Source organism: Megalobrama amblycephala, linkage group LG2 (assembly GCF_018812025.1).
Source record: "Megalobrama amblycephala isolate DHTTF-2021 linkage group LG2, ASM1881202v1, whole genome shotgun sequence".
Classification (NCBI taxonomy): domain Eukaryota; kingdom Metazoa; phylum Chordata; class Actinopteri; order Cypriniformes; family Xenocyprididae; genus Megalobrama; species Megalobrama amblycephala.
In genome coordinates this window covers 55755813-55778245 of record NC_063045.1, presented here as the reverse complement: position 1 = coordinate 55778245, position 22433 = coordinate 55755813, and the positions used below count along the sequence as shown (strand labels likewise).

At 38.0% G+C, this 22433-nt stretch overlaps 1 protein-coding gene and 14 non-coding genes across 15 annotated transcripts in view; 14 read left to right on the top strand and 1 right to left on the bottom strand.

Moving 5' to 3' along the window:
• Positions 1–1072: 1072 nt before the first annotated feature.
• The window catches only part of lrrc75bb (leucine rich repeat containing 75Bb), a 40507-nt gene continuing 19146 nt past the window's right edge, over positions 1073–22433 (bottom strand). The window contains exon 4 of the mRNA XM_048181031.1: positions 1073–2835. Coding sequence (XP_048036988.1) covers positions 2271–2835 — 565 coding nt within the window. The 3' untranslated portion in view covers positions 1073–2270. The remainder of the gene's footprint in view (positions 2836–22433) is intronic.
• trnag-gcc lies at positions 3056–3126 on the top strand. The gene has a single exon. It is a non-coding gene; the product is annotated as a tRNA-Gly (tRNA).
• On the top strand, positions 3359–3429 carry trnag-gcc. The gene has a single exon. It is a non-coding gene; the product is annotated as a tRNA-Gly (tRNA).
• On the top strand, positions 3663–3733 carry trnag-gcc. Its single transcript has one exon. It is a non-coding gene; the product is annotated as a tRNA-Gly (tRNA).
• trnag-gcc lies at positions 3980–4050 on the top strand. Its single transcript has one exon. It is a non-coding gene; the product is annotated as a tRNA-Gly (tRNA).
• On the top strand, positions 4297–4367 carry trnag-gcc. Its single transcript has one exon. It is a non-coding gene; the product is annotated as a tRNA-Gly (tRNA).
• On the top strand, positions 4614–4684 carry trnag-gcc. Its single transcript has one exon. It is a non-coding gene; the product is annotated as a tRNA-Gly (tRNA).
• On the top strand, positions 4918–4988 carry trnag-gcc. The gene has a single exon. It is a non-coding gene; the product is annotated as a tRNA-Gly (tRNA).
• trnag-gcc lies at positions 5234–5304 on the top strand. Its single transcript has one exon. It is a non-coding gene; the product is annotated as a tRNA-Gly (tRNA).
• On the top strand, positions 5554–5624 carry trnag-gcc. Its single transcript has one exon. It is a non-coding gene; the product is annotated as a tRNA-Gly (tRNA).
• trnag-gcc lies at positions 5872–5942 on the top strand. The gene has a single exon. It is a non-coding gene; the product is annotated as a tRNA-Gly (tRNA).
• On the top strand, positions 6192–6262 carry trnag-gcc. The gene has a single exon. It is a non-coding gene; the product is annotated as a tRNA-Gly (tRNA).
• On the top strand, positions 6508–6578 carry trnag-gcc. The gene has a single exon. It is a non-coding gene; the product is annotated as a tRNA-Gly (tRNA).
• trnag-gcc lies at positions 6823–6893 on the top strand. The gene has a single exon. It is a non-coding gene; the product is annotated as a tRNA-Gly (tRNA).
• Positions 7139–7209, top strand: trnag-gcc. The gene has a single exon. It is a non-coding gene; the product is annotated as a tRNA-Gly (tRNA).

Here is a 22433-nt window from a genome sequence, read left to right as displayed (position 1 = left end):
CATTATTTTAAAAAATTATGTATATTTTCATTTAAATCATCTCCATATAAATTTGAGCAGTGCAAATCCCAGGATGACCAACATTTATTTATTTTTATATACACTTTTATACATAAAGACATAACCTTATATTCAAAAAAAAATTATTTATAATATTTTCATTTAAATTCAAGCTGCTGTTAATTTATTTCACCATATGATGCATGAATTATTAAGGGAATTATTAAGGGAAATTAATTATTATGGGGGAAAAGTCTTGCCTCGTTATACAAGAATATAATTAATCCTAATTTTGTTATTTCTTGAAAAAACATATTTTGATACATATTTATCATATTTTTCCATGATTAAGGAGCTATTTGAATAAAACAATCATATACAACAATATTAGAAGGAGAAGTTAGCTACTTAGGTTTTTTTTATTTATTTTTTTATAAAAAGATAATGAGAATGCTACATTAGTGAATTAGAGCTGCATATATGGTGCAGAGATCCAGAGACTGCCTGTGAAACCTGCCAGCTGTTGAAATGACTTATGGAGTCTCATTAAGAAAGTACTGTCTGCAAACGCAGAGCACTGTTCTCATTAAGCAAACAGAGACACTGAGAAACCCTTAGTATTGATCACACCAGGATAAGAAATGAAGAGGGAAAGAAAACCTCATCAAAATGAGCTTTTTGTTTTGTACAAGACAGCACCACATACTGGAAAGCATATACTCATATATGCTAAAATACCATGTTTTCTACTATTCTTTGAAGTACCTTGGCGCACCGTATACACTAAATACCATCATATATGAGTATGGAACTCACATAATACCATGGTGTTACAACCGATTCATCAAGTTAGAAAGTTTAATTACACATCCCAGTATTTACTGACAGCACTGCTGATGCCTGTAATTACTTACTGTACATGAAATCTGGGAGACATATTAGAGAAAAACACATCTGGCAGGTAAAAAACAGGATGGATCCAGTTCCTGTCCGTCCTGTATCTACGAGGCACGTTGTCAAAAGCAGCCCCTTAAAAAAGGATCATTTCTGTCATCTCACAAACACAACGATGTCCATTTGTTTACAAACGGTGTTTATTTCACATAGCAAGAACCATCATTCATTAGTGTTTATTATAAAACAGAAAGATAAAGAACATCCAGTTGCTCAAAGCCATTAGGATCACACCGTTTGCGACATTTATACTAGAACTGAACATTAAACTACAATGAAAAGCCCACCATGTAAAGTGCAAATCAGACACGCGTCTGTAAAGGAAACACCACCTGTGGAGCAAAGGGCATCATAAAACAACACAAAAGGTCACATTTACTGTCAAACACTCATGTGTTCGCACACACACACACACAGCATTAATAATTAATAAATGAACTCTGGTACATTTAAATTTGTTTAAAAAATACAAAATATTGACATGAATCAAACAATATTCTTCTATAAAAACACTGAAATCAATGCCACTGTGACCGTTCAAACATGGCTCTTGTGCTGATAAAACACTGCCAGGTGTTTATGTGTCTTGTAACATCACCTCTCATTGCTAACTGGATGAGTTTTAAAGAAAAATAATCACGTCGGTCATGTGGCATTGTTAGTCTCTCGGCTGCCTGTGTGTCCTGTTTAATGAGCTCTGGCTAAAGCTACATTTGCATCATAAGCTTCCACAGAACAACATCACACACACACACACACACACACACTCAAACACATAGACATCAGTCACTTTTCTAGCCCGCAGGCACACCAGCAGCCCTTTTTCTCTCTTCTCTCACTTCTCCTCGCTCTCTTCTAATTGAGGCGAATATACCCTGGACAAAAGCTTTCTCAGAGGGGAGCATTTGACTGTATCTGTCACAAGCAAAATGTAAAAGTTTCACACAGCTGCTGCTGATGTGGGCGGCAAAGACTGGCTCGTGGTAATGGTTTTATGTGTTACAAATCTTATTTGTGGTCAGTTAGTGTTTGACTATAAATTTCAGTTTAATATTGCAAACAATAGATTGGCTGGTGCTTTCTGCAGCAACTGGACTAAGAATAAAGATGGTGGGAGTGTGGAACATGTCCTGATCCTTCTTCCCCCTTTCAAAATCCCACCTCCATGCATCAACTTTACATAACCACTTTGTCTCATGGCACTCAAGTTTGGTTTTGTGGCGAAGGAGCGCTTCATGCTTTTACAATGTTGATACACTGGACCTTGATTTGGAGTATAAGAATAACAATACCAAACCACAAGGAACCATGGTCCATCACCTCTCACAGAAATGCAGTGTATTTTTCTCTTCTACACTCCAGGGCTCCAGCACCAGATGGTCTTCCAGTTCATCTTCTTCATCCTCCTCAAACACACTGATTTCCTCAGTAGAAGTCTCTAGGCAGTAACTGCTGCCCTGGCCCTCACTGTATTCGTAGATGGTAGGTAGGCTGCTTCTCATTCCAAAGCGTCTGCGTAGTGCGACTAGCAATGGCTGAGGCACAGTAAAGATGTCCACATTGTTGCCCAGATCCACCCAGGCCAAATTGGGAAACTTTTTGGGGTCCTTAACCACCTCTATCAGGTCTTTAAGGATAGCTACAGTTAGCCGGTTACCGTTGATGGCAAGTGTGGTGAGTTTGGGTAGCGCTCCTAAAAATGGTAAAAGTAGCCGCAAGCTCTCATCCTGGAGCTCTGTGAAGCTGATGTCGACTGCTGTCACAGATGAACCATTGTTCTGAAGGTAGTATGCCACACGATGCAAATCACGGCCAGAGAGAGGGATACCAGATAGATCCACAGTATCATTTGCCAATTTCTTTTTCAGAGTAGTTTTAAGACTGAAAAAAAAAAAAAACAGAATTAAAAGAATTGCAAAACATTTATAAGCATACACATTAAAATAAACGTTTTTTGTGTGTGTGTGTGCAAATTTTAATGATTTTTATACCATTGTTTATTTACATATAATTTATATACTAATGTGATTTTTAGAGAGCATGGAAAGGTTGCACTAAAAAACTTTTTTTTTTTTGGACACCAAAAAAAAGATCTCCACATGCATTGGTGGTTCAGTGGTAGAATTCTCGCCTGCCACGCGGGAGGCCCGGGTTCGATTCCCGGCCAATGCAACAGTGATTTTTGATACTTTCAAATAACCAAAAACAGTCTAAGTAACACAGTACTAACAATGACTGCACATTTGTTGCATTTTTCAGCAGATCTCAAGTTTTTCTATTAGTTTTTCATTTACATATAATTTATAGACTAATGTGATTTTTAGAGAGCATGGAAAGGTTGCACATGGTAGAGATTTAAAGGAAACAAAACTTTTTTTTGGACACAAAAAAAAGGTCTCCACATGCATTGGTGGTTCAGTGGTAGAATTCTCGCCTGCCACGCGGGAGGCCCGGGTTCGATTCCCGGCCAATGCAACAGTGATTTTTGATACTTTCAAACAACCAAAAAACAGTCCAAGTAACGCAGTACCAACAATGGCTGCACATTTGTTGCATTTTTCAGCAGATCTCAAGTTTTTCTATTAGTTTTTCATTTACATATAATTTATAGACTAATGTGATTTTTAGAGAGCATGGAAAGGTTGCACATGGTAGAGATTTAAAGGAAACAAAACTTTTTTTTGGACACAAAAAAAAGGTCTCCACATGCATTGGTGGTTCAGTGGTAGAATTCTCGCCTGCCACGCGGGAGGCCCGGGTTCGATTCCCGGCCAATGCAACAGTGATTTTTGATACTTTCAAACAACCAAAAAACAGTCCAAGTAACGCAGTACCAACAATGACTGCACATTTTTTTGCATTTTTCAGGAGATCTCAAGTTTTTCTATTAGTTTTTCATTTACATATAATTTATAGACTAATGTGATTTTTAGAGAACATGGAAAGGTTGCACATGGTAGAGATTTAAAGGAAAGGAATGTCTAAAACAAAACTTTTTTTGGACACAAAAAAAAGGTCTCCACATGCATTGGTGGTTCAGTGGTAGAATTCTCGCCTGCCACGCGGGAGGCCCGGGTTCGATTCCCGGCCAATGCAACAGTGATTTTTGATACTTTCAAACAACCAAAAAACAGTCTAAGTAACGCAGTACCAACAATGGCTGCACATTTGTTATATTTTTCAGCAGATCTCAAGTTTTTCTTTTAGTTTTTCATTTACATATAATTTATAGACTAATATGATTTTTAGAGAGCATGGAAAAGTTGCACATGGTAGAGATTTAAAGGAAAGGAAGGTCTAAAACAAACCTTTTTTTGGACACACAAAAAAAGGTCTCCACATGCATTGGTGGTTCAGTGGTAGAATTCTCGCCTGCCACGCGGGAGGCCCGGGTTCGATTCCCGGCCAATGCAACAGTGATTTTTGATACTTTCAAACAACCAAAAAACAGTCTAAGTAACGCAGTACCAACAATGGCTGCACATTTGTTGCATTTTTCAGCAGATCTCAAGTTTTTCTTTTAGTTTTTCATTTACATATAATTTATAGACTAATGTGATTTTTAGAGAGCATGGAAAAGTTGCACATGGTAGAGATTTAAAGGAAAGGAAGGTCTAAAACAAACCTTTTTTTGGACACACAAAAAAAGGTCTCCACATGCATTGGTGGTTCAGTGGTAGAATTCTCGCCTGCCACGCGGGAGGCCCGGGTTTGATTCCTGGCCAATGCAACAGTGATTTTTGATACTTTCAAACAACCAAAAAACAGTCCAAGTAACGCAGTACCAACAATGGCTGCACATTTGTTGCATTTTTCAGCAGATCTCAAGTTTTTCTATTAGTTTTTCATTTACATATAATTTATAGACTAATGTGATTTTTAGAGAGCATGGAAAGGTTGCACATGGTAGAGATTTAAAGGAAACAAAACTTTTTTTTGGACACAAAAAAAAGGTCTCCACATGCATTGGTGGTTCAGTGGTAGAATTCTCGCCTGCCACGCGGGAGGCCCGGGTTCGATTCCCGGCCAATGCAACAGTGATTTTTGATACTTTCAAACAACCAAAAAACAGTCCAAGTAACGCAGTACCAACAATGGCTGCACATTTGTTGCATTTTTCAGCAGATCTCAAGTTTTTCTATTAGTTTTTCATTTACATATAATTTATAGACTAATGTGATTTTTAAAGAACATGGAAAGGTTGCACATGGTAGAGATTTAAAGGAAAGGAAGGTCTAAAACAAAAATTTTTTTGGACACCAAAAAAAGGTCTCCACATGCATTGGTGGTTCAGTGGTAGAATTCTCGCCTGCCACGCGGGAGGCCCGGGTTCGATTCCCGGCCAATGCAACAGTGATTTTTGATACTTTCAAACAACCAAAAAACAGTCTAAGTAACGCAGTACCAACAATGACTGCACATTTTTTTTTTGCATTTTTCAGGAGATCTCAAGTTTTTCTATTAATTTTTCATTTACATATAATTTATAGACTAATGTGATTTTTAGAGAACATGGAAAGGTTGCACATGGTAGAGATTTAAAGGAAAGGAAGGTCTAAAACAAAACTTTTTTTGGACACAAAAAGAAGGTCTCCACATGCATTGGTGGTTCAGTGGTAGAATTCTCGCCTGCCACGCGGGAGGCCCGGGTTCGATTCCCGGCCAATGCAACAGTGATTTTTGATACTTTCAAACAACCAAAAAACAGTCTAAGTAACGCAGTACCAACAATGACTGCACATTTTTTTTGCATTTTTCAGGAGATCTCAAGTTTTTCTATTAATTTTTCATTTACATATAATTTATAGACTAATGTGATTTTTAGAGAACATGGAAAGGTTGCACATGGTAGAGATTTAAAGGAAAGGAAGGTCTAAAACAAAACTTTTTTTGGACACAAAAAAAAGGTCTCCACATGCATTGGTGGTTCAGTGGTAGAATTCTCGCCTGCCACGCGGGAGGCCCGGGTTCGATTCCCGGCCAATGCAACAGTGATTTTTGATACTTTCAAACAACCAAAAAACAGTCCAAGTAACGCAGTACCAACAATGGCTGCACGTTTGTTGCATTTTTCAGCAGATCTCAAGTTTTTCTATTAGTTTTACATTTACATATAATTTATAGACTAATGTGATTTTTAGAGAACATGGAAAGGTTGCACATGGTAGAGATTTAAAGGAAAGGAAGGTCTAAAACAAAACTTTTTTTTTTTGACACAAAAAAAAAGGTCTCCACATGCATTGGTGGTTCAGTGGTAGAATTCTCGCCTGCCACGCGGGAGGCCCGGGTTCGATTCCCGGCCAATGCAACAGTGATTTTTGATACTTTCAAACAACCAAAAACAGTCTAAGTAACGCAGTACCAACAATGGCTGCACATTTGTTGCATTTTTCAGCAGATCTCAAGTTTTTCTATTAGTTTTTCATTTACATATAATTTATAGACTAATGTGATTTTTAGAGAACATGGAAAGGTTGCACATGGTAGAGATTTAAAAGAAAGAAAGGTCTAAAACAAAACTTTTTTAGGACACAAAAAAAAAGGTCTCCACATGCATTGGTGGTTCAGTGGTAGAATTCTCGCCTGCCACGCGGGAGGCCCGGGTTCGATTCCCGGCCAATGCAACAGTGATTTTTGATACTTTCAAACAACCAAAAAACAGCCTAAGTAACGCAGTACCAACAATGGCTGCACATTTGTTGCATTTTTCAGCAGATCTCAAGTTTTTCTATTAGTTTTTCATTTACATATAATTTATAGACTAATGTGATTTTTAAGAACATGGAAAGGTTGCACATGGTAGAGATTTAAAGGAAAGGAAGGTCTAAAACAAAACTTTTTTTGGACACCAAAAAAAGGGCTCCACATGCATTGGTGGTTCAGTGGTAGAATTCTCGCCTGCCACGCGGGAGGCCCGGGTTCGATTCCCGGCCAATGCAACAGTGATTTTTGATACTTCCAAACAACCAAAAACAGTCTAAGTAACGCAGTACCAACAATGACTGCACATTTTTTTGCATTTTTCAGGAGATCTCAAGTTTTTCTATTAGTTTTTCATTTACATATAATTTATAGACTAATGTGATTTTTAGAGAACATGGAAAGGTTGCACATGGTAGAGATTTAAAAGAAAGAAAGGTCTAAAACAAAACTTTTTTTGGACACCAAAAAAAGGTCTCCACATGCATTGGTGGTTCAGTGGTAGAATTCTCGCCTGCCACGCGGGAGGCCCGGGTTCGATTCCCGGCCAATGCAACAGTGATTTTTGATACTTTCAAACAACCAAAAAACAGTCTAAGTAACGCAGTACCAACAATGACTGCACATTTTTTTGCATTTTTCAGGAGATCTCAAGTTTTTCTATTAGTTTTTCATTTACATATCATCAGCGTGACCCTTTTTATTAACAAGACCCATAAGCATATACAACCATGTATCTAAACAAGCCAAAACGGATTATTAAAAAACGAAACTGAAGGTAAACCTGCGTTGCTCTCATATACCCCTTTTCCACCAAGGCAGTTTGAGTGCTGGTTCAGAGCCAGAGCCTAGTTTCAAATCAGTTCTTTGTCTTTCGACACACAAAGCACCAGCTCCGAACCAGAAAAAGTGGTTCGTAAGAAGCACCAAAACATTGCTGGGCTAGAAGTAAGAACCGCTCGCGTCAGGGGCTAGGGGCGGGGTTACTGTGACCAACAAGAAACTTGTGACCGCCATTTATGAAATAGCAGCTAATCGAGCTAATAGCAGCTCGATTGTAATCTCCGTCTATATTCAAATTACGGCGAGTCGTGTTTGGATGCCGATGTAGGTCCGCAGGGAGCGTTTGTAGAGCGTACGTCTCCTTGTACTTTTGGATCATTCTCGCGGAGCTTTGATGTCATGCGCCGATCGCTTTGCGAGAGACCGATGCATCTCAAACGAGCCTGGTGTGTTTGTGTTTGGCGCTGCAGCGCTAGCTTTGCTGTGAAATATGAGACGTATACAGTGACGTAAAACCTGGCTCTGTACTGGCTCTCTAGCCTGTGGAAAGGCAAACTGGTTCTTAGAAGGCTCGTCAGTTGAACCAACTCCGAACTGGCACTAGCACTAGCTCCCAGTTCATGCTGGTGGAAAGGGGGTAATATACCCCTTTTCCACCAAGGCAGTTTGAGTGCTGGTTCGGAGCCAGAGCCTACTTTCAAATCAGTTCTTTGTCTTTCGACACACAAAGCACCAGCTCCGAACCAGGAAGTGGTTCGTAAGTAGCACCAAAACGTTGCTGGGCTAGAAGTAAGAACCGCTGGCGTCAGTGGCTGGGGGCGGGGTTACCGTGACCAACAAGAAACTTGTGACCGCCATTTTTGAAATAGCAGTTCGATTGTAATCTCCGTCTATATACAAATTACGGCGAGCCGTGTTTGGATGCCGATGTAGGTTCGCAAAGCCATGAGCATCAACAGTAGTGAAACATCCGTGATTGTTGATAGAAGGCTTGTTCAAGATGCATCGGAGCAGCGCAGACTGATTCGGCCTTTCGGCGGGTGCCGCGGATCCGCGGGAGTGTTTGAAGAGCATACGACTCTTGCTTTTGGATCGTTCTCGCGGTACTTTGATGTCATGCGCCGATCGATCTGCGAGAAGCCGACGCATCTCGAACAAGCCTGGTGTGTTTGTGTTTGGTGCTGTGGCACTAGCTTTGCTGTGAAATATGAGACGTATACTGTGACGTAAGACCTGGCTCTGTGCTGGCTCTCTAGCCCGTGGAAAGACAAACCGGTTCTTAGAAGGCTCGTCAGTTGAACCAACTCCGAACTGGCACTAGCACTAGCTCTGAACTAGCACCCGGTTCGTGCTGGTGGAAAGGGGGTAATAGTGGTTAACGTTACCTCTCTCTTTCGGTGAAGTGGAGCAGCTGCTCTTGCTGAATGGCACGGATTGCACTATGGACTATTGTACCTTTTGAATATTTTTATTTTTTAACTGTATTTTATTTTTTTATAACGAACAAGCTGCGATGTCACGTTTCCAGTACTTTGTTGTGTGTGCGTGAGGCGCGGACGCGATCAAACAGATGTCTTTGCTGGGGACTTGCCTCATCGTCATGGCAACGGTTCGTAGCCAGGTCAGATTACGTCAGAGTTTGTTGCCATTTGTTGGAAAACTGTTCACACCGCGCAGACATTCCGCGACCCGACAAACGCCGATTAAACATGTTCAGTCGGGTGAAAACCGACTCCGACCAACGCCAACAAGCACCAACAGACACCAACAGGGGTATCACACTAGTGATGTCCGGTTCGCGAACGAATCGTTCTTTTTAACCGGTTCTTTTCAGTGAACCGGTTGAACCAGTTCACCAAATCGGTCTGAATCGTTCCAAACAGTTCGCATCTCCAGTAAGCAAACACGAATCCACAAATTACTAAAGTTATTCACTTTTTGACGTGCCTGACACTACCTCTCGAAATAAACCAACATTCCGGAGTTATTCAGTTACTCCAACAGTACACTGACTTAACCTGCTGTGAAGAGAGAACTGATGATGATGCGCACGAGCAGCAGAGCAGCTGATATGAGTGCGCATGCGCGGCGCACACGAACGAACGAACGAAAGAACATACACGGCCTGTCATCGTTCTCGTTCTCGAGTCAAGAACCGGTTGCAACGGTTTTCGGATCATCAGTACACAACCGAGAACCGCTTCTTTCGGACATGTCCGATTTGAGAACCGGTGAGCTGATGATACTGCGCATGCGTGCAATTTTTCAAGAGAACGAAAAGCACATTTTGTTGGACAGTGTGATAATATAAAACATACTGGAAATATGTTTATGACTTAATTCAAAAATTTTTTGTGCTTTTCCAAATACACCATAGCAGATTGATAGCATATAATACTGTACATAATACTGTACATAATAAACTACATGCCAACATGAACATAATATTTTGTACACAGATCAAACTAATGTTCAGAAATAGTTCTACAAATTTATTTTTCTATATTAATGTTATTTAAAAAGCAATATAGTGAAAGTTGTGCAGTTGTGCTTTCAAGTTATTTTTTTTAAAGATTGGAAACATTTATTTGTTTCATAAATAATCCATGGACAGTTTATTTAATTTCTAAACAAGGTGATATAAAGATAAAAAATGACGTAATCAAACTACAGCGAGAGCAAACAAGCTCCTTTTGAATCGCTCTCGCGGTTCTCGAATCTCAATCTCGTTCTCGAGTAGAACTGGTTGCAACGGTTTTCGGATCATCGGTACACAACCGAGAACCGCTTCTTCCGGACGTGTCCGATTTGAGAACCGGTGAGCTGATGACACTGCACATGCGTGATTCAGCGTGTGATCTGAAGCTACCGAACAGTAACATCACCGGTTAACTAGGACAACTGATGCTATCAGAGGACTCGAATGAGGGGCCAATGTGGCGAAACGTAAGTTTATTTAATTACAAATAAATCGTAATGTAAGAGGATAATTTCTGCTCTGATGAAGACTAATTTATTTACTTTATAACTGTAAAACTTTGTTTGCACATCACTGCCTGTATATGTCATGTGTTTGGATGCTTTAGATGCAAAACTAAATTGTAAGAAACGCTTCAGATTATGTTTTAGTTGACTGATGTTATGATTACTGACTTTATATATTTGAATGTGTTAAGTTTTTTCATCCCGGCCCGCGATAGACGACGTCATCGCGGATGACGTCATTACGTCGGAGCGTAAAAGAACCGGTGAACCGGTTTTTTCAACCGGTTTATTGAATCGAACTGTCCTAAAGAACCGGTTCGCGGAAAAGAACCGAACTTCCCATCACTATATCACACCGATCCAACAAACTCCAACAGACGAGTTTGTTGGCTGTTGTCGGTGCGGTGTGAATTGGCCTTAACTCTGCCAACTTGTTTTTTTACGTTGATGACCAATGTTGTTTGTGATGTGCAGAGACTGCACAGCGCCTGTATTTCCCACTCTGTCTCTGCACATTACCCATCAGCATGTCTTCCGCATATCCATATATGCAAAGCCAGACCAACATTTGAATTAGACTTTCTTAGAAAAGGGAAAGAAAAATGAAAATTGGATGTATGGATGGATGGATAGGGTTCAGTGAGTCATCGTTCTTGCCCAGAGCAGTCACGTTGACAAGCAAGTCAGGGCTGTCAGGATAAATGAGTGCACACACCAAAAAAAAAAAAAAACGGAAAACTGTGGCAACTCGGGCTGATGGAGATGCTTGCAATTGTGGTTTGCTCCGAAGTGCCGCTACTGCAACTTCCCCATACACTTGTCTGCAGATGAACAAGTGGACGAGACAGCGGCCAGGGGGCATCAGCTTAAACAAGCAAGGTTGTCGATTCCTGAAATTAAGTGCAATTCAGCTTGTCATCCATATGTATAGAAGACAGACCAATTATTTTCATTGCATCAAAATGAAATATTCTGAATACATGGGTAATAATAAAGACTCTTATGCATGATAAATGGCTCTTTGTGCATTAACTACGCTTTAAATTAGAGAGCTGACAACTGAACAGCAATGCAGCTCCCTTCTTCAATCAGCCTGCAGCACCCCACCCCTCTGCAGCGGGGAAAGTCCATCTGCTTCTCCTCTGCTTGGCATGACAGCATTACATTCAGAGGGGCTTTTGCTGTGACTGCAGGATTTGGACTTCCTACGCCGTGTGCTCTATTGTTCTGAGTTTGGGCTTGTCTGATTGGATTAAGGGCTTTTCTACAGGGGCTGCCTGGCACGCTGCTCACACTTTTCTGCGTAGGAGCCAGAGGTCCAGCCAAACAAAACACACGTATCAGCCCTTTTCAATAACAACACTGTGTGTTGGTGTTATAGTCGTGAGGAAGGGTGCTGAGAGCTCCTGGAGTTGTTGGAATGAGGGGTGGAATGGATGGGGTAAGTAGCAGACTGCAATCCAGAATTGGCTGCCCATCTGCAAGGTAACATGGAAGTGCTAATTCCAGGATAGACTCTAGATCATGCACCCTTTATCTCAAGGATGTTGTTTACTCAAGGTTTACTGGCATTGTTGATCATAGGAACAAACCATTTCAGACACCATTTTGAAAAAGAAATGTGGCACGACCACACATACTGTGAGATATATAAACCATAAATATACCATGGTATTTAAATAGTAAAAAGTCAAAGAATGTTTTGGCTGGTTATGTTTGGCAGTTAGTAACTACAATAATAACCAGGCAAATAGCATTGACAGGCAATAAAAAAAATAGCTAATTCTGCTACAAAATAAAATTATTGTAAAATAACTAGTAAAAGCAGACTACAAGAGTTTTTTCCACTCATTTTCCATTTAAAATATCTAAAAATCCTACATTGAGGGAAATTATGGAATTTGAAAAGTGATTTCCAGGGTCATATGTAAGCTCAGCAGACAAAACCAATAAATGGACTGATTAAATTAACTGTGGAACGAACTAGAATCCATGGAGGAACTGAACAACCTTCTTTAATGAGAGATATACTGGTTCTAATTGCCTCGTACATCCATTCTGCCCTTTGGGATATTGACATGTTTTCACAAAGAGCTTACATGACCTATCAAACGCAACCTCAAAGACAGCTAGAGACTACAATGAAGCAAGCATAAAAACATAAGAGGCCACCAAATATGACACCATTTTGACTAATTGTACTCTGAATAATTACACAACGTGTTCATTAATTCATCAAATTAATTGCATGCATCAATATGTGCAGAGAAAGTCCCTAAAATAAAATAATTCAAATAAATTACATTATTGTGGCAGACTACAGAAGCTTGTTTCCACCACAGAGTAAAAAATAACTGGATAATTGCAACTTTTTATATCACAATTCTGACTTCTTTTCTCACAATTGTGAGTTTACATCTCGCAATTCTGACTTCTTTTCTCACAATTGTGAGTTTACATCTCGCAATTCTGACTTCTTTTCTCTGTGAGATATAAACTTGCAATATGGAGTTATAAAGTCCAATTCTGAGGGGAAAAAAAAAGATTGACTTTTTTCTCAGAATTACAGGTTTATATCTCACAATTCTGACTTTATATCTCACAATTCTGACTTTATATCTCGCAATTCTGACTTTATATCACACAATTCTGACTTTATATCTCACAATTCTGACTTTATATCACGCAATTCTGACTTTATATCTCACAATTCTGACTTTATATCTCACAATTCTGACTTTATATCTCGCAATTCTGACTTTATATCTCGCAATTCTGACTTTATATCTCGCAATTCTGACTTTATATCACGCAATTCTGACTTTATATCTCACAATTCTGACTTTATATCTCGCAATTCTGACTTTATATCAAACAATTCTGACTTTATATCTCACAATTCTGACTTTATATCTCGCAATTCTGACTTTATATCACACAATTCTGACTTTATATCTCACAATTCTGACTTTATATCTCACAATTCTGACTTTATATCTCACAATTCTGCAATTCTGACTTTATATCTCACAATTCTGACTTTATATCTCACAATTCTGACTTTATATCTCGCAATTCTGACTTTATATCTCGCAATTCTGACTTTATATCACGCAATTCTGACTTTATATCTCACAATTCTGACTTTATATCTCGCAATTCTGACTTTATATCACAATTCTGACTTTATATCTCACAATTCTGACTTTATATCTCACAATTCTGACTTTATATCACACAATTCTGACTTTATATCACGCAATTCTGACTTTATATCTCACAATTCGGACTTTATATCACGCAATTCTGACTTTATATCACACAATTCTGACTTTATATCTCGCAATTCTGACTTTATATCACAATTCTGACTTTATATATCACAATTCTGACTTTATCTCGCAACTTTTATCTGACTTTATCTCACAATTCTGACTTTATATCTCACAATTCTGACTTTATATCTCGCAATTCTGACTTTATATCACAATTCTGACTTTATATCTCACAATTCTGACTTTATATCACACAATTCTGACTTTATATCACAATTCTGACTTTATATCACAATTCTGACTTTATATCTCACAATTAGGACTTTATATCTCACAATTCTGACTTTATATCACACAATTCTGACTTTATATCACACAATTCTGACTTTATATCTCGCAATTCTGACTTTATATCTCGCAATTCTGACTTTATATCTCGCAATTCTGACTTTATATCACTTTATATCACAATTCTGACTTTATATCTCACAATTCTGACTTTATATCTCACAATTCTGACTTTATATCTCACAATTCTGACTTTATATCTCGACTTTATATCACAATTCTGACTTTATATCACAATTCTGACTTTATATCACAATTCTGACTTTATATCTCACAATTAGGACTTTATATCTCACAATTCTGACTTTATATCACACAATTCTGACTTTATATCTCGCAATTCTGACTTTATATCTCGCAATTCTGACTTTATATCACTCAATTCTGACTTTATATCTCGCAATTCTGACTTTATATCACAATTCTGACTTTATATCTCACAATTCTGACTTTATATCTCGCAATTCTGACTTTATAACACAATTCTGACTTTATATCTCACAATTCGGACTTTATATCTCATAATTCGGACTTTATATCACACAATTCTGACTTTATGACTCACAATTCGGACTTTATATCACGCAATTCTGACTTTATAACACAATTGCGACTTTATATCACACAATTCGGACTTTATATCACGCAATTCTGACTTTATATCTCGCAATTCTGACTTTATATCTCACAATTCTGTCTTTATAACACACAATTCTGACTTTATAACACAATTGCGACTTTATATTACACAATTCTGACTTTATAACGCAATTGCGACTTTATAATACACAATTATGACTTTATAACACGCAATTCTGAATTTATATCACACAATTATGACTTTATAACACGCAATTGCGACATTATATCACACAATTCTGACTTTATATCACACAATTCTGACTTTATGACGCAATTGCGACATTATATTACACAATTCTGACTTTACATCACACAATTCTGACTTTATAAGGCACAATTGCTAGTTTATATTATCAACTTTATGACTTTATAGCAGAACTTTTTGCAAGAAAAAAAGTAAGAATTGTGAGATAAATAATTGCAATTCTTTTATTCAGTGATGGAAACAAGCTTCCATAGCAGACAAAAACATTGAATAGACATTACAAAAAAGCATCTTTAAAGTTACAGATTAACAGCCCTAGTTTCTTTACCACCAAACACATGGATTAATTTGCTAAAGATCTGTATTGCGTCTTCTGTGCCGTAAAATTGGTTGACTAAGCAAACTTGATGTACATGCTGAGTTTTTGTAGCACACACGGACTTGTGGATAAAATCCATTCAAAAACCTGTCAGGGCAGATCTGCATACCATGCCAACATAACTCTGAAAATAACATTGTCATAACTCTCTTCAGATGATTTTTCTACCAAGTCCTGACAACGTGGCAGGTTTGAAGGCCCATTTGCATTAAAATAGCTCCATACTGACACTCTGACATGTGCTCTATAGGAACTGATGTCTCTAAGACTTTATTTAGATTTAAAGGCGCGTTGCAATGTGACGGACAGTAAGTCACATTTTTAAAATTTCTCTCTTCTTCATAAGCTCTGAATCTCTCCAGGGATGATGTTTGTGGTCATTCTATGAGCCTTCTGCAGGTTTTCTCTCCACACTACCACATACACATTTCCCTGGCCATCTTAAACATGAACTGCACAGAACAATGACTTTCCAGTTGGCTAATCCCATTTCAGTACTGGTGGGATAGTCGAGGCTATATATAAAGTTGAATGTAGACAGAGAACACATTGTAAAAGCACTGCGAAGGTCCTGGAAGATACATACATATACTGTGGTCTTAAGTTTATGCTTCAGTCACAGTTTAGCTTAAGATATCCAGTAACTTAAGAGATCATAAGAGGCTCATCTTCCAACAGCCCCCATTGCCCTCAATCTCTCAGTCATCCCACCTCTCGCTCGGTGTGTGGCACCTTGAGCTCATGCCAACCTGCTTTGATTAACCGTCAGAAGGCCACTGCGGGCTTAACGGTGAGTGTCAGACTGAAGTAGTGCCAGTTCTTGGAGCAGCTAATCCTCCTCAACACACATGCCCACACTCAATTAACACAAACACACAATCACATGTGAGATCCCTCTAACAAGAGGAATTTCAGGACATCGGTGCCTCTCCATGGGGTTTCACCCTGGCTACATGGATTTGAGCAGAAGCTCCACCAACTGTGCCAGTGGAAAACACATGCTAATGTGAGAGGAACGTTAAAGATTAGAGGCATTTAGAGATCTAAATAAAGCAACACCAAAAACTATTTCACAATCAAAAGAAAAAATATATATATTTTGCTTAAAAAAGTAAAGCCATTATTTTTTATTTTTATTTTTTATTGTGGCATTATTTTAAAGACACATTTTTTATTACTGTAATAAAGTAAAATAAAGAAATAAATCATGATGAATAAAAAAAGGTTATATTACAGAATATAAATAAATCAGAAAAGTAGCAAATAATACTATATGAATACCATGTGGGTATTTGTTGTTGTTGTTGTTGTTGCTTTTTCTGTATTATAGTAATGAGTGATATATATATATATATATATATATATATATATATATATATATATATATATATATATATATATATATATATATATATATATATATATATATTTATTTATTTTTTTTTTTTTTACTTTAAAATCATTTTGTAAAGTGACATTATTTACCACAAACTTTAAATTTATTAAAAAAAGTTTTAACAATTAAGTTTTTCATATAAATTCTCATTAGAATAATAAATAAAAATAAAGTGAATATCACAAAAACATTTCTGGGTCACATTTGACCCCAACATCAAAAGAAAAAAGAAAAAAAAAATTTATATTTTCTATTAAGAAACTAGATAAATAAATAAATTAATTATTGTTTTTAAAGCCGATTAAACATATATTTCCATTTCTTTAATACTATACAAATACTGAAACTTGTAATTAAATTAGCATATTAGCTCAACCATAGCGTTGCAACTTTAACACTTTTGCCGCAGGTTGATTTTCATGTCCGCGGGTTGAAGCGACCCCAAATAACATTATATTTAGCCCCTGGAATGCAAATTTTACCAGGGGAACCCTGCCAAAAACTCAGATTTTACACCCTAGAACGCATTTTTTACAGGGGGACCCCCCTGAAACAGGATTGGGCTAGTTTTGGGCTAGTTTTGAGTTGCAATTTGGCGGGTTTTGTTGTGAAAACCTGGCAACCCTGCAACCAACTATGCCAGTGGAAAACACCTGCTACTTGCTAATGTGTAAAAAATGTCACAGATTAAAATGGACATAGGAAGGAATCTAGATAAAGCAGAAAAGTTAAAAGCTAGATAAGTTAAAAGTTCATAGGAAAGTTCTTAAACAAGTTTTAAGCATGTCAGATTACTTATCAGGCTGATTGTTCCTGAAACTCCAAGGAAGACATATTTCCAGCATAATCGTGGGGTACTTTCAATGGCACCAACATCGCAGTAATTTTGATTAAAGGTTTGTCTAATTATACACAAAGATAGCTCCGATTTGAATCGGATTATAACACATACCCTTCCCCATTTTAGATGTGTAGTAGCGCTATATTTGCAGCCATTGAACGAGCTCCTCTTTGATAAGAGCCCGTGGCAAGGCAAGAGTAATGATAGCAATAATTATAGTGATGATAATAGCACATGATGTGTGTGATAGCATGGTGCTCTTAAAATGGCTGATGCGGAGCGGTTCTCCCTCGTATCTGCAGAAACACTTCAAAAAAGACACTTCAAAGCTCTGCTAGCGCATCAGTGCAGTGTTTTGGCGAGATCAAGCTCAAACCCTGTTCGCCGCTAATGCTACATGCTTGTATGTTTTTGTTAGCATGAGTCTAATATCTGCACCTCCTTTCTTTCTGCCTCTATAAGGCTCTGACAGTTGAATTATTGGAGAGGGCCGTCTGCAAGGAAGTGATGGATTATGTAACAGCAGCATAACGGGCGCCCAGCCAGCAGAGTCATTGCAAAACGGCTACAGAAACGGCATTAAAATGTATTGCTTCAGAAGGGAAGCACCCCAGCGGCTGAGCTGGTTTGAGCTCTTCTACTGTACAGCGAATTGGTGCCGACTGTCTGCTCGGCCTTTTTAATGCGTCAGCCCTCTGGGAATTTATGTGTCGGCACATTCGCTTGATTTCTGCCAAGGCTACAAACAGTGATGTGATGTTTATGCTAATCAAAGCGTTTGGAGGGCAAATGCATCTTTTCAACACGAAGCAGAGATTTTATGGCTCTTGTTTGTATTCATGCTAATACTGTAACTTTTCTTTTTGAATCTCTATCAATATTTCTGTTAAATAGATTTCTCTGTCTTAGTATGGACGCTTGTTTCCGCCACTAAATAAAAAAAAAAAAGATTTAAACTCGCAATTTCGAGTTATAAAGTCAGAATTGCGAGATATAGTCGTTTTTTCACAATTGCAAGTTTTTATCATGCAATTCCGACTTTTTCTCAGACTTGCGAGATATAAACTCACAATTGCGAGCTCTAAAGTCAGAATTATAAACTTGCAATTGCGTCTTATAAAGTCAGAATTGCGAGATATAAACTCGGAATTCTGAGAAAAAATGTCCCCTCACAATAATTATAAAACACAATTGCGAGCTTATATCTCACAATTCTGACTTTATATCACGCAATTCTGATTTTATTACTCGCAACTGAGTTTTTATCTCGCAATTCTGAGAAAAAAATAAAGATAAAAAGTCGCAATTACCTTTTTTATTTTTTATTTCATGGCGAAAACAAGCTTCCATACCTTAGAGCTGCACGATTAATTGTTACAAGATAGCAATCTCGATTCAAACTCCTACGCAATCTCATTCCTAAATGACAACGATTCACCTGTGTCTACTGAACCTTTGACAAAATCTCACTGAAACATTCAAATGACCCAGAGAAAGTAGTTATCATGTATAGATATGAAACAGCTTCACGAACAGCCTTTTCATCCACACAGTATCATTACTTCCGTGTTACAAATATTCTCATTATCACAGAAGTACTGGGATAAAAGTTTATAGTTCGGATAAAAACACAGATGTCTATGGTAGCGATTAAAATAGAGTGAAAGTAACTTGACAGTCTGGTTGAAAACAATCAGCTTGGCTCATCCTGTTATTTACAACAAGTGAGATGTTCTGTACCAAAAGCTCCCCACATGGAGTTCCAACGGGTGATTAATCATGGATAAGGCTCAAAGATACCAGCTTAACGCTGTTGTCAAGGTAGAGTTCGCCGAATGGCGTATCTGATTGGATTAAATCGAGCGCTAAGGTGTAAGTGCAGTAGCTCTACACCTTAACCAGGGCAAAGGAGAAGAGAACAAAGCAGAGCAATAACTTAATGACAGCTAGTTCAATAAAAGCAGAGCGACCAGAGAGTGAAAGGCTGCTTTGGGGAAACAGGAGAGATGAGTCAGACCTGTTGACGACCTTTCTAACCTCAGCTCTCCAGGGCTGTCCAGACACACAGTATGTAGGTCAAACACATTTAAACACACCCAACGAGGTCAGGAAGCAGGAATGGAAAAAAATAATACATAAAAAAGACATCAAAAAGAGAGTAAACAGCAGACAGACGAGGTTTAGAGTGTACACTACAAAAAATAATTTTAGTATATTTTTTGTCTTGTTTTTTTCAGTAAAAATAAAGTGGTAAAATAGAACTAAAAAAAAAAAAACAATCAGCATGAAAATAAAATCATTACAACAAATACTTTAAAAATAAAAATTATATATTTTCAATGGGAATTGGGGAAGGAAATGTGTTTAACTGTTATGCCACAATGCAAAACTTTCTAGTACCAATTAATTAACATGATATATGCATATGCATATGACAATCAGACATAATCATCATGGTATATATCAAAAGATGTTTATGTCTTTCTTTCTTCAGTCAAAAAGAAATGAATGTTTTTGAGGAAAACATTCCAGGATTTTTCCAGGAAGACTTTAACGGCTACTAACGGGTTGAAGTTTCAAATTGCAGTTTCAATAAGGGCTCCTAGCCGAGGAATAAGGGTCTTATCTAGTGAAACGATCTGCAATTTTCCAAAACAAAATAAAAATGTATATACTTTTTAACCACAAACGCTCATCTTGCACCGCTCTGCGATGTGCTACGCATTACGTAATCATGTTGGAAAGGTCGCACGTGCCGTAGGTGGAAGTACCGCGGTAGGGGGAAAAACTCCATCTCATTTGCTCCTCCAACTTCAAAATCGTCCAGCATCGTTGTTTTACCTTTTTTTGAAAAGGCCGTTTGACTTAGTCTTTGCACGTTCGCTTTGTAAACACTTGCTTGGTACTTCTGCCTACATCACGTGTGACCTTAAATTATATTTTAAAATATATTAAAATAGAAAACAGTTCTTTTAATTTTGCAATATTACTGTTTTTTTTCTAACTGTGTTTTGATTAAATAAATGCAGCCTTGGTGAGCATAAGAGACTTCTTCCAAAAACATATATTTTTCAAACACTATCCCACTGTAGTACCATTTGACACTATCACTGAACAGCAGCACTGCCACATTACTTTCTGAGAGGGATATAATTTACACATCCATCAAGGCTTTCCCAAGCCAACATCAAAGATCGTCTTCGAACTTTAGCTTCTAGTTTACACATTACAGTAGCTAGAAATATTTATTGGGAGTGCATTTCTCTTACAGTCTCAAAGACATCACATGTTCACAGGAACATATGGGACACAAAACAGGGATGTGGGATGCAGAACGGATCGAATGCGGATCATTCTGCTCGGCAGCAGTGGGTTGACGTCATCTTCAAAATGTGGGTTGAAACGCCAACCCACTCTCGGGTCGACGCATGCACAAATATGCCCGTGAGCATGAGGGTTACTGGCCGCAAGCAGCGGGCACATGCATCACGTAAGCTGAAACCCAAGCTGCCCCACATGTGTTCAGCTCAATCTGTCATCTAACGCACCTGCCAAAACAGGCTTGTTTTATAGGCCACCGTGGGCATCCACAGGTCCTCATTTGGGTCAGACTCACTCTACTGTGAATTCTCTACCATCACGCTCTTAACTCTGGCTATCCGCTGACTAGAGCAGCGACGGGTCATGTATCTTTTACCCCAGCGGCAGGCGGCCAACACGCTCCACACAGCGCTTATCGGAATGAGGAGGATGTTAGCTGACAAATATCAGCTCCTCACTGCTTTTAATGCAAGCACAAACGCTCCCCCAATAAACTTTGCATCAAGACCCTGAAGCAGAGCCGAGACCTCCATACGAGAGGGGATAATTACACAGAGGGCTGTTGCCGTCTCATCTTCACCCCTGCTGACTGCTTTATTAAACAGATTCATCATTCGATTTTGTTTCAGAGGCCGTTATGGCTGAGAGGGGAACGGTTGCCTTGCAGGAGCGTTGGGTTGATGAAATAACAACTGCCGCTGTGCTGTTTCGTGCTCTTGCACGAGGGGCTTTTCCAGGAGCTATCAAGAATATGTGGGTGATTAGCCTGAAATCGAGAACAGATTTTAAAAACACGACAAAAGAACACTGGTTTCTCAAGCGTAGAGGCAAACAACAGAGAGACGTGATCTGCAATGTATTACAAAGTACAAACAATCAAAACACTTGTTTCTAAAGAAAATGCTTTATATATATATATATATATATATATATATATATATATATATACAATCAAACCAAAATTTATTCAGGCACCTTCAACATTTCACACATTATCACAGTTTATTCGGTATAGTTTTTTAAAAAAGGTAAGAAAATATGACAAGATCTCAGAGTTAAACTGCGTAAGAAAAAATTAATCTTAATTATGTCAGAAAACACTTAAGCAAAACATGGTCAGGTCAAAGTGTCTAAATAATTTTTGGTCCTAAATTTTTATCAATTTTACTGGTAGTCCACTCTATGAAGAATTTTTGGGTATAATATGTCACAGTTTACTTTATTTTGATATCCTCACTTACATAAATGAACTATAGTGTCCTGCACCCACTAGTAAAAATAAAAAATGTCTGAATAATTTTTGGTTTGACTGTATATATATATATATCCGCTTGTTTAGTCGTGACGTAAGGAAGGCCGTTTCCGGGTCCAAGCCTTGACTCGTTTCACTTGAGAATGCCATCGACGGCCGTTTATGAGCGCTATTTGTTTATATTAAACATCAAACATTTTAAAAAGTTGAACATTTTAAATACTTACAGTTTACACAACAATCTCCATGCTCACAGTGTCACAGACATGAATATTTTAACTTTTTATAAAAGACCAATCATTGTCTGGCCATCTAGAATTTTTGTATGGAAATAAAGGTTATGATTATAATT